Here is a 15,150-nt window from a genome sequence, read left to right as displayed (position 1 = left end):
TTTATTTATGGGAATCCAGGGACACAGTTCAACAATCTTTTACAAACCAGATCAGAGGCAGTAGGGATGCATTTTTCTTAATAAGTACATGAATTTGACCGTTTTGCTGTCCTGCCTGAGCATTAGAAATGTAACGAGCACATATTTTATTTCAGAATGTAGTCAAGTAGAAGTAAAAGTTGTAAAAAATATAAAAACTCAAGTAAAGTACAGATACCTCAAAGTAGTACTTCAAAGTATTTTTACTTAGTTACTTTACACCACTGTACTTTACTAATATTAGTAAATGTTTTATAAGGGTCTATATTAAACATCTAATAAATTATCCAATAATTCATTTGAAAGTTTATTAATAAATGACTATGAATAGCTTACTATCATTTGCAAATGTAGAAACAGCAATTAGTAAATAGTGAGAACTGTTTATAATAGCCTTATAAATGATCTATTACTGGACATTATTATAAAGTGTGAATCAAACATTTGATGAGATTATTTTGAATAATAATTTCAATTGCCCATCCCTAACACCAGTGCACAGACAGACATTAATACACACATTCCTGTACCTGGTCGAAGTTGTCCAGAGCAGCATGAAGGTTGGCATGCATGCCAGTGGGAGGCTCGTTGGTGATCTTGATGGCATTCTCCAGGATGCCCTGAGTGAGGAGAGGAGAACAAACACACTTTTAAATTAGGAAAACACACCGTGTTATTATAAATGCATGTGTGTGTATGTGTGTGTGTGTGTACCTGAGGGATGATGTGCTCCTGTGGTGTGGGGGCAGGCTCAGCACTCATAAACACTCTGTAGTCCTGGTGACTGCCCTCACAGCAGCGTTCCAGAAGCTTCTCCAACGACCCCAGCCAGCGAGCCACCAGGTGGATATTCTGACAGAGATGAATGAATGAATGAATGAATGAATGAATGGATGAATGGATGAATGGATGGATGGATGAACAAATGTAAGCGCGAACAAACTAATAAATTGATTAATGAAACAATGAATGGATGGAAGGATGGATGGATGCAATGATGAATGAATGAATTATGTTTTATGTACAGTATATAGCAGGATAGCCATACCTGTAAAATGACCCAGTGTCCCTCCTTAGCAGCCATCTCCATGGCGACCTCAGCCACAGCCTCCTGACCCTGACCCAAAGACACATTGTGGAGTTTCCCCAGGTCTATGGTGAACCCCAACTTCCTGCCTGTTACCATGGAAACAATATTTTCTCAGTGTGTGTGTGTGTGTGTCATATTCATGCAGATTTACAGTGATCTTTACATTACAAAATTAGTTGTCTTAGTGTTACCGAGTGACTCCACGTCTTTGAGAGGATCTACTCCAGGAGACAGGATGAAGAATACAGGCGAGGCAGGTCCACTCTCTCTGAAGGACTTAGCAAACTCTGTCTTCCTCCCCTCTGTATACTTCACCCCCAACCTCTCCTCCACAAAGTTCCTACAGACAGAAAGAGAGTGCGCGAGAGCGAGGGGAGGGTATGTGGAGGGAGATTGATCGTCATTATAATTTGCCAGAGACATATAAAAGATGGGGATGGAGGGAGAGAAGAGGAGAGTGAGAGAAGAGGAGAGGGAGAGAAGACTGAGACTGTGGGAGGAGAGATTGATGGAGAGGTCCAATGTTACCCCTGTGAGTAGCCTACATATTTGCCGGGTTTCAAAGACCATGATGCTTCATTCATAAACATTTTCTCTTTGTTTTACAACCTTATTTGAGATTTAGATATTAGAAACAGTCATGTTGTATGGTGTCAAAGCCCCGCATCCCTAGAGTAACAACACATTTATAGTGTGGTTAATGATGACATCTGGGTTGTGTTCAACTGCCCCCCCCCCATCTCTTTCTCTCTTTCAGTTCTTCTCCCCCATAGCATCAGGCATCAGCTCGGAGTCGTTCTTCCGTTCTCAGTCTCAGGAGTCCAACAGCGCCAAGATATCCTGCCTTATCAGAACCCTCAGCAACGGAGAGAGGGAGAAGGGGATGGAGGGAGGGATAGACAGGGGGATAGGTGGGTTCCAGTCCATGATTAGGGGCTTCTCAAGCAGTCTTGGGGAGGCGGATGGGGATGGAGGGATAGAGGTAACCTGGGGGGAGAGAGAGAAGGAGAGGGGGACGGAGGGAGGGATAGAAGGGGGTCGGCTGGAGCTAGGGGAAGGGGGGAGGCTACAAATCATGCTAAAGGGGTTCCAGGGTGGGATTGGAGAGGTAGATGGGGAGACAGAGAGGGAGGAGAGGGGATGGGGGGAGACTGGGAGACAAGAGGGATGGAGGGAGGTAACGAAGGAGGAGAGGGTGGTGGTGGAGGGAGGGAGGATGCAGTCAATGTTTAGGGAGCTGAGTGGGGGGAGTATGGTTGGGTTTGGGGATATGCTCTCTCTGGATGATATTGGGGGGATAGAGAGGATAGGGGACATGGATATGAATATGAACATGGGGGTGGTAGGGGTCAGGGGTGACATGGCTAATGTTGGGGTCATAAGTCATAAGGTCAGGAGTGAGTTAGGGGTCAGAGGTCAGGGGGTGAGGTCGGGGGTACAGGTGAGCATGCGGACAACATCCAATCAGAACTCTTCTAAGACCTGCAGCGTACGACAGGGAACCAAAATCAATATGGCCGCCACCGCCGCGACGCTGGACATGAACATGATGGACCTGGGCTGGTCTGACGACGACAGTGACTAGGAGAACACACAAACACTATTTTGTTTCTGTTATGTCATTTTCTTTTTTAATTGAAGCCAAACGTATACACGCCCCTGTGTGTGAGGACTGTAGGGGATAATAGTGAAGAATTATGAGCAGTGTGGATTTCCTCCTGCTAACTGTCATGTTGTTCTGGGCCCGGTTTCCCAAAAGCATCCTAAGGCTAAGTTCATCCATAAAGTTCTAACAATGAACTTAGCCTTAGGATGCTTTTGGGAAAACCGGGCCCTAGTCTATTGAAGCTTTTAAAGTGACATGTAACTGATGTGCCATATTAACAAGTGTTACATAGACCATAGAGCACTTGAACACCACTCCTTTTTAGATGCTAGGACTAGGTAAAGGGTACCATCCAATGTTTTCTGCTTTTAGATTTGTACACTTGTTAGACGATACAGTTGATTTGTTCAAAATAATAAGCTTTGAAGTAATGGGTTCTTACTGTGATCAAATGTGTGAAACTATTTTGCAGCTTGTACTGTATTGTTTTTCAATAAATTCAGAAAAATACAGATATATTCATACTAATTCATATGAAAAAACTTAATATAGCTTTATACATTTTCATATAGCTTTCAGGTGCTAAAACAGTACTATACAAATTCCTTTTATATTTCAATAGCAGCATGAAACCTGGCTTGAGGGATATGTAGTAAAACATGCGTATTTTACATAAAATAACTTTTCTCACACTTAGCAACATAATGCAGAAAATACACACCCTACGAATAACTAAAGAAAAAACTACCTTGCCTCTTTCCAACCTCAAAAAAGCCCTTTTTAACCAACAGTCTTGTAGAGCATCAGGCCCCTCATCCTTCTCCACCTTCACCTCATTTCTCTCACAAGCAGAGTTCCTACCCTGACAGCTCACACACTGAGCAGCAGTGCCACCCCAGCCAGTACCCACTTGGCTGGTCTCTCTCTGGTCTTGAGGCTGAAGGTCCAGACATAAGTGGTTCCTCTCAGCTTGGTCTTGTACAGGGGACACTCATAGATGTTACGCGTCTCCTGTCTGTCGTTAGGTACGGCTCGGACTGAGATGACTGGCATGGAGGGGGTTAACTCCTTCAGACGAGCCTCAGTGATCACCCCACCCTGAGTGTCCCATCTTGCACCTATGGGACAAAGAGGGAAAAATGAAGATAAATGAACTAGGATGTATGTGTTCATGAGAAGGAGAGGAGTGTATACCTTCCATGTATAGTCCGTATACGTATGCTCCCTCTCTGGCAGGCTGGTTGAACTCTTCCTTAAATTTCTTAGTCACATCCACAGTCAGGTTCATCTTATCTAACGGCCACTCATTCTTACGAGCCAGAGACTGCATCACCGCTGGAGGGAGAGAGGGTAGTTGAGCAAATCATTCCACTGAACAGAGAATACCAAGAGGCAACTGACAGTTACAACATAAGTTGGTTGGGTATGTTGTTTGTAAGTGTGTAGGGGGATGTGCGTGTATGTTACCTGTTAAGAAGGACTGTGGGTTAAAGAGTCCAGACAGCCAGACGACGGTGGGCAGAGCCAGGTCCTGTGTCCAGCTGTCCAGCTCTCTACAGCGCAGCAACACGTCATTATACCTGGTAAACACACACACACACATAGCAACACATCATCTTAAGTACACGTTGGGACAGTGGGAGAGTACACACAGTGACTCACCACTGGGCCAGGCTGTAAGTGGAGGGGTAGGCCAGTTTGGTCCAGGTGTCTGGGACGTTATCAAAGAACAGAGCTGACTGGATCTGCTCCATCTCTGAGGAGATAGCCAGCTCACCCTAAAAAAAAAAAAAAACATCACTGTTATGAGAGACAACTACCAATTCACCCTTATGTCATCTATCAGTCCTAGTCTAATTTCCCAGCTGACCCCTAGCCCCTAACCCACCTTCAGCCCCAGGTCCAGCTCCTTGAGTGAGCGTCGTATCTCGTAGATGAGCGTGTTCATACGTTCACACTCCTGGAAGCAGACCAGGATGTATGGTGATCTCTCAGCAGTCTTAGACGTGATGTCTGACATGTTGTACTCTTCTGGAAGCTTCTCCAACACCTCGTCTAGGATGGTCTTCACCTGCAGGGAGGATGAGGGATGAGTGTGTGTGGGTCCGCTGTATGTGTGTGTCTGCTATGAGTGTGTCTGTTATGAATATGCCTGGTGTGTGTGTGTGTGTGTCTCTCACACACACCTTCTCCTCTACGGTCTGTGAAGCCCCCTCTCCCATCACAGAATCAGGTGACTGCAGCTCCAGCAGTGTGTGGAAGAGGTTATCAGAGGTCACCGTCAGAAACTCTATCTCTGCGTTGGGGTGTAGTCCATAATGCACCGGGCTCTCGTGGGGCAGCATCTCATCTCATCTCCTGAGTGGCGCAGTGGTCTAAGGCACTGCATCGCAGTGCTAACTGTGCCACTAGAGATCCTGGTTCGAATCCAGGCTCTGTCGCAGCCGGCCGTGACCGGGAGACTCAAGAGCGGCGCAAATTGGCCCACGTCGTCCAGGGTAGGGGAGGGAATGGCCGGCAGGGATAAAGCTCAGTAGATAGAGCATGGCGTTTGCAACGCCAGGGTTGTGGGTTCAATTCCCATGGGGGGCCAGTATAAAAAAAATAATGTATTCACTAACTGTAAGTCGCTCTGGATAAAAGCGTCTGCTAAATGACTAAAATGTAAATGTAATAACCATGGTAGTCCAGGTTGGAGGGAACCACAAAGCCCGGAGCCAGAGCCAACTTCCTGTCAAACTGGTGGGAAACAGGATGGAAAGGGTGTAGGTTTATTTTTAACACTATCATCACAATCGTAACACACACACACACCTGGTTGGGCTGCATATATTCCTCCAGGTAGGTTCTACAGAGTCTTCTGTCCCAGTCGTCTGTGATGTGACCTCCATACATGATCTCTCCAAACAGATAGCGCAAGTCCTCCCACGGCACCTAAACATGCGCAAGCACACACACGCACACACAAAATACATGAACAATGACTCACCATCATCATCAATATAAACATCATCAATCATCAATACAGTCATGATCATCACATTCCTGATCACTATAACACGGTAAACAGTGACCTGTGAGTTGGCCTCCAGGTAGTTGTAGAGCACGTTGACAGAGATGGTGAGGTCTCCAGTGTTAAAGGGGTATTTCCTGTTCCAACCCTGAGGACCGAACTTACGCCTCTCAGCCACACAGGCATGAAAATAACACAGAGAGAACAGGATGGTCTTAAACTCCTGCTCTCTACTGCACTGATCCAATATGTCCTACAGAAAGATAGACAGAGAGAGAGAGAGCGAGAGAGAGAGCGAGAGAGAGAGAGAGAGAGCGAGGGTGGTTGTGGAAGGAATTTGTGAGATATTGATAACATACAGTTGAAGTCTGAAGTTTACATACACTTAGGTTGGAGACATTAAAACTAGTTTTTCAACCACTCCCATTTCCTTTTAACAAACTATAGTTTTGGCAAGTCGGTTAGGACTTCTCATATGTGCATGACACAAGTAATTTTTCCAACAATTGTTTACAGACAGATTATTTCACTTATAATTCACTGTATCACAATTCCAGTGGGTCAGAAGTTTACATATACTAAGTTGACTGTGCCTTTAAACAGCTTGGAAAATTCCAGAAAATGATGTCATGGCTTTAGAAGCTTCTGATAGGCTAATTGACATCATTTGAGTCAATTGGAGGTGTATCTGTTGATGTATTTCAAGGCCTACCTTCAAACTCAGTGCCTCTTTGCTTGACATCGTGGGAAAATCAAAGGAAATCAGCCAAGACCTCAGAATAAAAATTATAGACCTCCACAAGTCTGTTTCATCCTTGGGAGCAATTTCCAAATGCCTAAAGGTGCCACGTTCATCTGTACAAACAATAGTACGCAAGTATAAACACCATGGGACCACGCAGCTGTCATACCGCTCAGGAAGAAGACGCGTTTTGTCTCCTAGAGATGAATGTACTTTGGTGCGAAAAGTGCAAATCAATCCCAGAACAACAGCAAAGGACCTCGTGAAGATGTTGGAGGAAACAGGTACAAAAGTATCTATATCCACAGTAAAACGAGTCCTATATCGACATAACCTTAAAGGCCGCGCAGCAAGGAAGTAGCCACTGCTCCAAAACCGCCATAAAAAACCCAGACTATGGTTTGCAACTGCACATGGGGACAAAGATTGTGCTTTTTGAGAAATGTCCTCTGGTCTGATGAAACAAAAATAGAACTGTTTGGCCATAATGACCATCGTTATGTTTGGAGGAAAAAGGGGGACCTTGCAAGCCGAAGAACACCATCCCAAAAGTGAAGCACGGAGGTGGCAGCATCATGCTGTGGGGGTGCTTTGCTGCAGGAGGGACTGGTGCACTTCACAAAATAGATGGCATCATGAGGAAGGAAAATTATGTGGATATATTGAAGCAACATCTCAAGACATCAGTCAGGAAGTTAAAGTTTGGTCACAAATGAGTCTTCCAAATGGACAATGACCCCAAGCGTACTTACAAAGTTGTGGCAAAATGGCTTAAGGACAACAAAGTCAAGGTATTGGAGTGGCCATCACAAAGCCCTGACATCAATCCTATAGAAAATGTGTGGGCAGAACTGAAAAAGCGTGTGCGAGCAAGGAGGCCTACAAACCTGACTCAGTTACACCAGCTCTGTCAGGAGGAATGGGCCAAAATTCACCCAACTTATTGTGGGAAGCATGTGGAAGGCTACCCGAAATGTTTGACCCAAATTAAACAATTTAAAGGCAATGCTACCAAATACTAATTGAGTGTATGTAAACTTCTGACCCACTGGGAATGTGATGAAAGAAATAAAAGCTGAAATAAATCATTCTCTCTACAATTATTCTGACATTCTTAAAATAAAGTGGTGATCCTAACTGACCTAAAACAGGGAATTTTTACTAGGATTAAATGTCAGGAATTGTGAAAAACTTAGTTTAAATGTATTTGGCTAAGGTGTATGTAAACTTCCGACTTCAACTGTATTAGGACAGCAGTTAGGGATGGGGAGGTACTTGAATATTCAAACCGAGCTTAGGCTAGAATTGGATCAACTGTTGTAAGTATTTCGATTCTTAAGACATTCTTGCACACAAGGATATACCATGATATATATATACACAGTTCCAGTCAAAAGTTTGGACACACCTACTCATTCCAGGGTTTTTCTTTATTTTTACTATTTTCTACATTGTAGAATAATAGTGAAGACATCAAAACTATGAAATAACACATATGGAATCATGTAGTAACCAAAAAAGTGTTATAAAATATATTTTGATTTGTTTATTTGAGATTCTTCAAAGAAACCACCCTTTGCCTTGACAGCTTTGCACACTCTTGGCATTCTCTCAATCAGCTTCATGGGGTAGTCATCTGGAATGCATTTCAATTAACAGCTGTGCCTTCTTAAAAGTTAATTTGTGGAATTTCTTCCCTTCTTAATGTGTTTGAGCCAATCAGTTGTGTTGTGACAAGGTAGGGGTGGTATACAGAAGATAGCCCTATTTGATAAAAACCAAGTCCATATTATGGCAAGAACAGCTCAAATAATCAAAGAGAAATGACAGTCCATCATTACTTTAAGACATGAAGGTCAGTCAATACGGAAAACTTCAACAACTTTGAAAGTTTCTTCAAGTGCAGTCGCAAAAACCATCAAGTGCTATGATGAAACTGGCTCTCATGAGGACTGCCACAGGAATGGAAGACCCAGAGTTACCTCTGCTGCAGAGGATAAGTTAAATAGAGTTACCAGCCTCAGAAATTGCAGACCAAATAAATGCTTCACAGGTTCAGTAAGACACATCTCAACATCAACTGTTCAGAGGAGACTGTGTGAATCAGGCCTTCGTGGTCGATTTGCTGCAAAGAAACCACTACTAAAGGACACCAATAATTAGAAGAGACTTGCTTGGGCAAAGAAACACGAGCAGTGGACATTAGACCGATGGAAATTTGTCCTTTGGTCTGGAGTCCAAATTGGAGATGTATGGTTCCAACTGCCGTGTCTTTATGAGACGTGGTGTGGGTGAACGGATGATCTCCGCATGTGTATTTCCCACCGTAAAGCATGTAGGAGGAGGTGTTATGGTGTGGGGGTGCTTTGCTGGTGACACTGTCTGTGATTTATTTAGAATTCAAGGCACACTTAACCAGCATGGCTACCGCAACATTCTGCAGCGATACACCATCCCATCTGGTTTGGGCTTAGTGGAACTATAATTTGTTTTTCAACAGGACAATGAACCAACACACCTCCAGCCTGTGGAAGGACTATTTTACCACGAATGAGAGTGCTGCATCAGATGACCTTGCCTCCACAATCCCCCGACCTCAACCCAATTGAGATGGTTTGGGATGAGTCGGACCACAGAGTGAAGGAAAAGCAGCCAACAGGTGCTCAGCATATGTGGGAACTCCTTCAAGACTGTTGGAAAAGCATTCTAGGTGAAGCCAGTAGTGTGCAAAGCTGTCATCAAGGCAACTGATTTTTTAATTTTTTAATTTCACCTTTATTTAACCAGGTAAGCCAGTTGAGAACAAGTTCTCATTTACAACTGCCACCTGGCCAAGCAAAGCAGTGCAATAAAAACAACAACACAGAGTTACATATGGGGTAAAACAAAACATAAAGTCAAAAATACTACAGAAAATATATACAGTGTGTGCAAATGTAGAAAGTTATGGAGGTAAGGCAATAAATAGGCCATAGTGCAAAATAATTACAATTAGTATTAACACTGGAATGATAGATGTACAAGAGATAATGTGCAAATAGAGATACTGGGGTGTAAATTAGCAAAATAAATAACAATATGGGGATGAGGTAGTTGGGTGGGCTAATTTCAGATGGACTGTGTACAGGTGCAGTGATCAGTAAGGTGGTCTGACAACTGATGCTTGAAGTTAGATAAGTGTCTCCAGCTTCAGAGATTAGGATAAGCTAAGATAAGGAGGGGATTTGCCTAGAAGTGATTTATAGATGGCCAGGAGCCAGTGGGTTTGGCAACGAATATGTAGTGTGGACCAGCCAACAAGAGCATACAGGTCGCAGTGGTGGGTAGTATATGGGACTTTGGGCGGGTGAAGAGCATGCATTTCATTTTACTTGTGTTTAAGAGCAGTTGGAGGCTACGGAAGTTGTGTTGTATGGCATTGAAGCTCGTTTGGAGGTTTGTTAACACAGTGTCCAATGAAGGGCCAGATGTATACAAAATGGTGTCGTCTGCCTAGAGGTGGATCTGAGAATCACCAGCAGCAAGAGCGGTGTTTGAAGAATCTCAAATATAAAATATATTGTTATGTGTTTAATACTTTTTTGGTTACTACATGATTCCATATGTGTTATTTCATAGTTTTGATGTCTTCACTATTATTCTACAATGTAGAAAAACCCTTGAATGAGTAGGTGTGTCCAAACCTTTAACTGGTACGGTATATCTTTTTTTATAACTTTGGAGTGTAGTTTTAGACGTTTTTATTTGAGCTACTGCTGGTTCTTATGTTGCGTTTTACACGAAAAGGCTATTTAGCCTACTTCTATAACGCATTTTAAGCTAGTCCTTCAGTCAGTCCTGACATAGAAGTAGGCCTGTATGCTCCCCACTTCAAATAGCGATTATAGGCGAGCACCTATTTGTCCCTAGGCTAAATGCTCATTATCGGAGTAGATTGCTAAAATGAAATGACTAACGCACCCTTTAGGGGGAAGAAGAGTCTGGTGGTGAACGAGATAAGCGCGCACCTGACAGAGGTGCCAATTTAATTTGACAGACCATTGAGATCCATGCAAAACACTCGCAGATACATGTTATTCATCCATTGAGGCCAGAAATATAACGCTGTAGCGTAGCAGTCACTCAAAGATTATTTCGTTTTCAAAGTATTGAGCTAGGCTATTGTAAATATGAGGCAAATTCTATCATGGCGAAAATCTGACTTTATTTATTTGTGTTATTTATTTATTTTTGCCAACATCAAACTTAATCTTTCACAAAATTGCCTCTATGACATGCCTCTTTATTACGACGGGGACACACAATTTCAGAACGCTCGATTTCAGAACCTTGGACAATTCCGATGTTCACAACCATAACAGCCTTGAACTCAAAGCACCTGGACAACCCGTCTTTACCTTTAAATTAACGAAGAAAATATTGAATTATCTTTACAATTTTTTCACATATCAACTTGAAATCAGTGAGTAATATTTTTGTTTTGCTTTGAAATGTTATATTGCTCATGTTTATGAACACATAACCCTAATGTCTATGCTTAATACTCTTTGATTTAGATTATGTCCCACATGGAACCCTATTTCCTATATATTGCACTACTTTGACCAGACTCCTATAGGCCTTGGTAAAAAGCAGTGCACTATATAGGGAATAGGTTGCCATCTGGGAGACACCCAGAGCTGAGCTAGATAGGCCTACTGAACTGATGCCATGCATTTCATTTTGCTAATATTGAAGCATTTTGTTTTCCACAGGCACTATTGACCATGGGATCCGCAATGTCTATCTCACTCCGCGAGAAGGCAGTCCACTTCAAAGATGGGCCGGACACGGTGGGCCACTTCTTTGAAGTCCAGACCCGTAAGAGCGGCAAAGACAAGACCCTGAAGCGCTACTCGCCATGGAGGCGGATTGTGAAGAAGAAGGGCTCCAAGAAGGTGCAGGCCCACGAGAACACCAACCAAAACAACATCGCCCATCTGAGTAACGAGAACCTGGAGAAGTCTCAGTCCTCCTCCAACTTGTCCACCCTCACCCTGGAGAAGTCTCAATCCTGTGACAAGCTGTCCACCCAGTACCAGAGCACTCCAGCCATCGCCAACAGCTCCAACAACGCCGCCTCGTCGGTCGAGAAGGCCCCCTTGACCAACTCCAACACGGCCCCCGACACGCTCCAGACGGTGATCGTCCAGGACCTCGACACGCCCAAGAGGCCGGTGATGGTCCACGCTACAACCGGCGAGCTGCTGCGCTGCCTGGGTGAGTTCCTGTGCCGGCGCTGCTACCTGATCCAGGACATGTCTTCCATGGACCCGGAGCTGTGGCTGCGGGTGGTTGACCGTTATCTGCTGGACAACCGCTATCAGAACCAGAGCTGCATCAACCCGGCCATGGTGGTCTTCCTCTACATGCTGTGCCGCGAGGCGGTCTCCTCCGAGGTGGCCACCTTGCATGAGCTGCATGCCGTGCTGCTTACTTGCCTCTACACGACCTGCTCCTACATGGGCAACCAGATCTCCTACCCCCTGAGACCCTTCCTGGTGGAGACCTGCAGGCAGACCTTCTGGATCCGCTGCATGTCCATCACCAAGCTGATGAGTGGTAAGATGCTCCAGATGAACACAGACCCTAACTTCTTCTCCCAGATGTTTGCTGACCTGAAGAACGAGAGCCAGAAGGAGGAGAAGAAGAGCCGCCTGCTCAGCGGTGTGTACAGCACTCAGTGAGGGACCTAGGGTAGAGGGGCCAGGGGGGGGGAGGGGCCTACTATAGCCTGACATTTCAAAATGGGAGGGAGGAGGATTGGTTCAGGGAATGGGTAGAGGGTGAGCTTTGATGGGAAAATATGATTTATAGATTTTAAGGGTTAATATGAGGGTTAATTTGGCTTGAAAGAGAACACAAATCGGTAGGTATGAATGTGTAGAGGACTGAGGCTGTAGCTTACTATCTACTGTACCAGCTGACTGTCTGACGTGTGCACTGCCTACCACGGGAGGATTGGAGGCACACGAGTGACTGTGCTAGTGCTCACATCACACAGGCTGCAGCCTACCAGCCTACTGTTCTGACTGTGTGAGATGTGCACTTTCTACCACGGGAGGGAAGGAGGCACCCTTGTGTGAGTGGGCTAGTGCTCAGATCATGGTTGAACAGACAAGCTGCAACCCTGCCGCTTTAGACTGTGAAGTGAACACCCATGTTCCCCCACAGCAAGCACAGGACTGGACAGTTCTGGGGGACAGGGGTTCGTTTGAGGACCATTGGTTCTGATGAACTTGAACGAACAGTGTGACTGTTTTGGAATAAAATGCTATATATATTCTCTTAAACATCCAGTGTTGTGTCCTTATTATTTTACAATTGATATTTTCCATGTCATTTTGAGATCTTGGTGGAGATAATACTTTACCAGTGGTGGAAAAAGTACCCAATTCAGTAAAACTTGAGTAAAAGTAAAGAAAATGACTCAAGTAAAAGTGAAAGTCACCCAGTAAAATACTACTTCAGTAAAAGTCTAAAAGTATCTGGTTTTAAATGTACTTAAGTATCAAAAGTGAAAGCAAAGGCTATATATCAAATTCCTTATATTATGCTAATTGCCTTTCTTTTTATTTATTTATGGGAATCCAGGGACACAGTTCAACAATCTTTTACAAACCAGATCAGAGGCAGTAGGGATGCATTTTTCTTAATAAGTACATGAATTTGACCGTTTTGCTGTCCTGCCTGAGCATTAGAAATGTAACGAGCACATATTTTATTTCAGAATGTAGTCAAGTAGAAGTAAAAGTTGTACAAAATATAAAAACTCAAGTAAAGTACAGATACCTCAAAGTAGTACTTCAAAGTATTTTTACTTAGTTACTTTACACCACTGTACTTTACTAATGATTAGTAAATGTTTTATAAGGGTCTATATTAAACATCTAATAAATTATCCAATAATTCATTTGAAAGTTTATAAATAACTATGTATAGCTTACTAACATTTGCAAATGTAGAAACAGCAATTAGTAAATAGTGAGAACTGTTTATAATAGCCTTATAAATGATATATTACTGGACATTATTATAAAGTGTGAATCAAACATTTGATGAGATTATTTTGAACAATAATTTCAATTGCCCATCCCTAACACCAGTGGACAGACATACATTTATACACACATTCCTGTACCTGGTCGAAGTTGTCCAGAGCAGCATGAAGGTTGGCATGCATGCCAGTGGGAGGCTCGTTGGTGATCTTGATGGCATTCTCCAGGATGCCCTGAGTGAGGAGAGGAGAACAAACACACTTTTAAATTAGGAAAACACACCGTGTTATTATAAATGCATGTGTGTGTATGTGTGTGTGTGTGTACCTGAGGGATGATGTGCTCCTGTGGTGTGGGGGCAGGCTCAGCACTCATAAACACTCTGTAGTCCTGGTGACTGCCCTCACAGCAGCGTTCCAGAAGCTTCTCCAACGACCCCAGCCAGCGAGCCACCAGGTGGATATTCTGACAGAGATGAATGAATGAATGAATGAATGAATGAATGAATGAATGAATGAATGAATGGATGAATGGATGAATGGATGGATGGATGAACAAATGTAAGCGCGAACAAACTAATAAATTGATTAATGAAACAATGAATGGATGGAAGGATGGATGGATGCAATGATGAATGAATGAATTATGTTTTATGTACAGTATATAGCAGGATAGCCATACCTGTAAAATGACCCAGTGTCCCTCCTTAGCAGCCATCTCCATGGCGACCTCAGCCACAGCCTCCTGACCCTGACCCAAAGACACATTGTGGAGTTTCCCCAGGTCTATGGTGAACCCCAACTTCCTGCCTGTTACCATGGAAACAATATTTTCTCAGTGTGTGTGTGTGTGTGTGTCATATTCATGCAGATTTACTGTGATCTTTACATTACAAAATTAGTTGTCTTAGTGTTACCCAGTGACTCCACGTCTTTGAGAGGGTCTACTCCAGGAGACAGGATGAAGAATACAGGCGAGGCAGGTCCACTCTCTCTGAAGGACTTAGCAAACTCTGTCTTCCTCCCCTCTGTATACTTCACCCCCAACTTCTCCTCCACAAAGTTCCTACAGACAGAAAGAGAGTGCGCGAGAGCGAGGGGAGGGTATGTGGAGGGAGATTGATCGTCATTATAATTTGCCAGAGACATATAAAAGATGGGGATGGAGGGAGAGAAGAGGAGAGGGAGAGAAGAGGAGAGGGAGAGAAGACTGAGACTGTGGGAGGAGAGATTGATGGAGAGGTCCAATGTCACCCCTGTGAGTAGCCTACATATTTGCCGGGTTTCAAAGACCATGATGCTTCATTCATAAACATTTTCTATTTGTTTTACAACCTTATTTGAGATTTAGATATTAGAAACAGTCATGTTGTATGGTGTCAAAGCCCCGCATCCCTAGAGTAACAACACATTTATAGTGTGGTTAATGATGACATCTGGGTTGTGTTCAACTGCCCCCCCCATCTCTTTTCTCTCTTTCAGTTCTTCTCCCCCATAGCATCAGGCATCAGCTCGGAGTCGTTCTTCCGTTCTCAGTCTCAGGAGTCCAACAGCGCCAAGATATCCTGCCTTATCAGAACCCTCAGCAACGGAGAGAGGGAGAGGGGGATGGAGGGAGGGATAG

The 15,150-nt window shown here is 43.8% G+C and overlaps 1 protein-coding gene and 1 pseudogene across 1 annotated transcript; one reads left to right on the top strand and one right to left on the bottom strand.

The window, feature by feature from the left end:
* Nucleotides 1–3,273: 3,273 nt before the first annotated feature.
* Nucleotides 3,274–14,757, bottom strand: LOC121561904 (annotated as a pseudogene).
* Nucleotides 10,746–12,234, top strand: LOC121561905 (cyclin-dependent kinase 5 activator 1-like). Its single transcript, XM_041874331.2, has 2 exons — nucleotides 10,746–10,952; nucleotides 11,245–12,234. The coding sequence occupies exon 2, from the start codon at nucleotides 11,257–11,259 to the stop codon at nucleotides 12,214–12,216; it is 960 nt and encodes a 319-aa protein (XP_041730265.2). The 5' UTR covers nucleotides 10,746–10,952; nucleotides 11,245–11,256; the 3' UTR covers nucleotides 12,217–12,234.
* Nucleotides 14,758–15,150: the final 393 nt, after the last annotated feature.

The sequence above is a fragment of the Coregonus clupeaformis genome, unplaced genomic scaffold, assembly GCF_020615455.1.
Source record: "Coregonus clupeaformis isolate EN_2021a unplaced genomic scaffold, ASM2061545v1 scaf1786, whole genome shotgun sequence".
NCBI classification, from domain to species: Eukaryota; Metazoa; Chordata; class Actinopteri; order Salmoniformes; family Salmonidae; genus Coregonus; species Coregonus clupeaformis.
The sequence above is the reverse complement of the archived record's forward strand: the minus strand, read 5'-3'. Positions and strand labels throughout refer to the sequence as shown.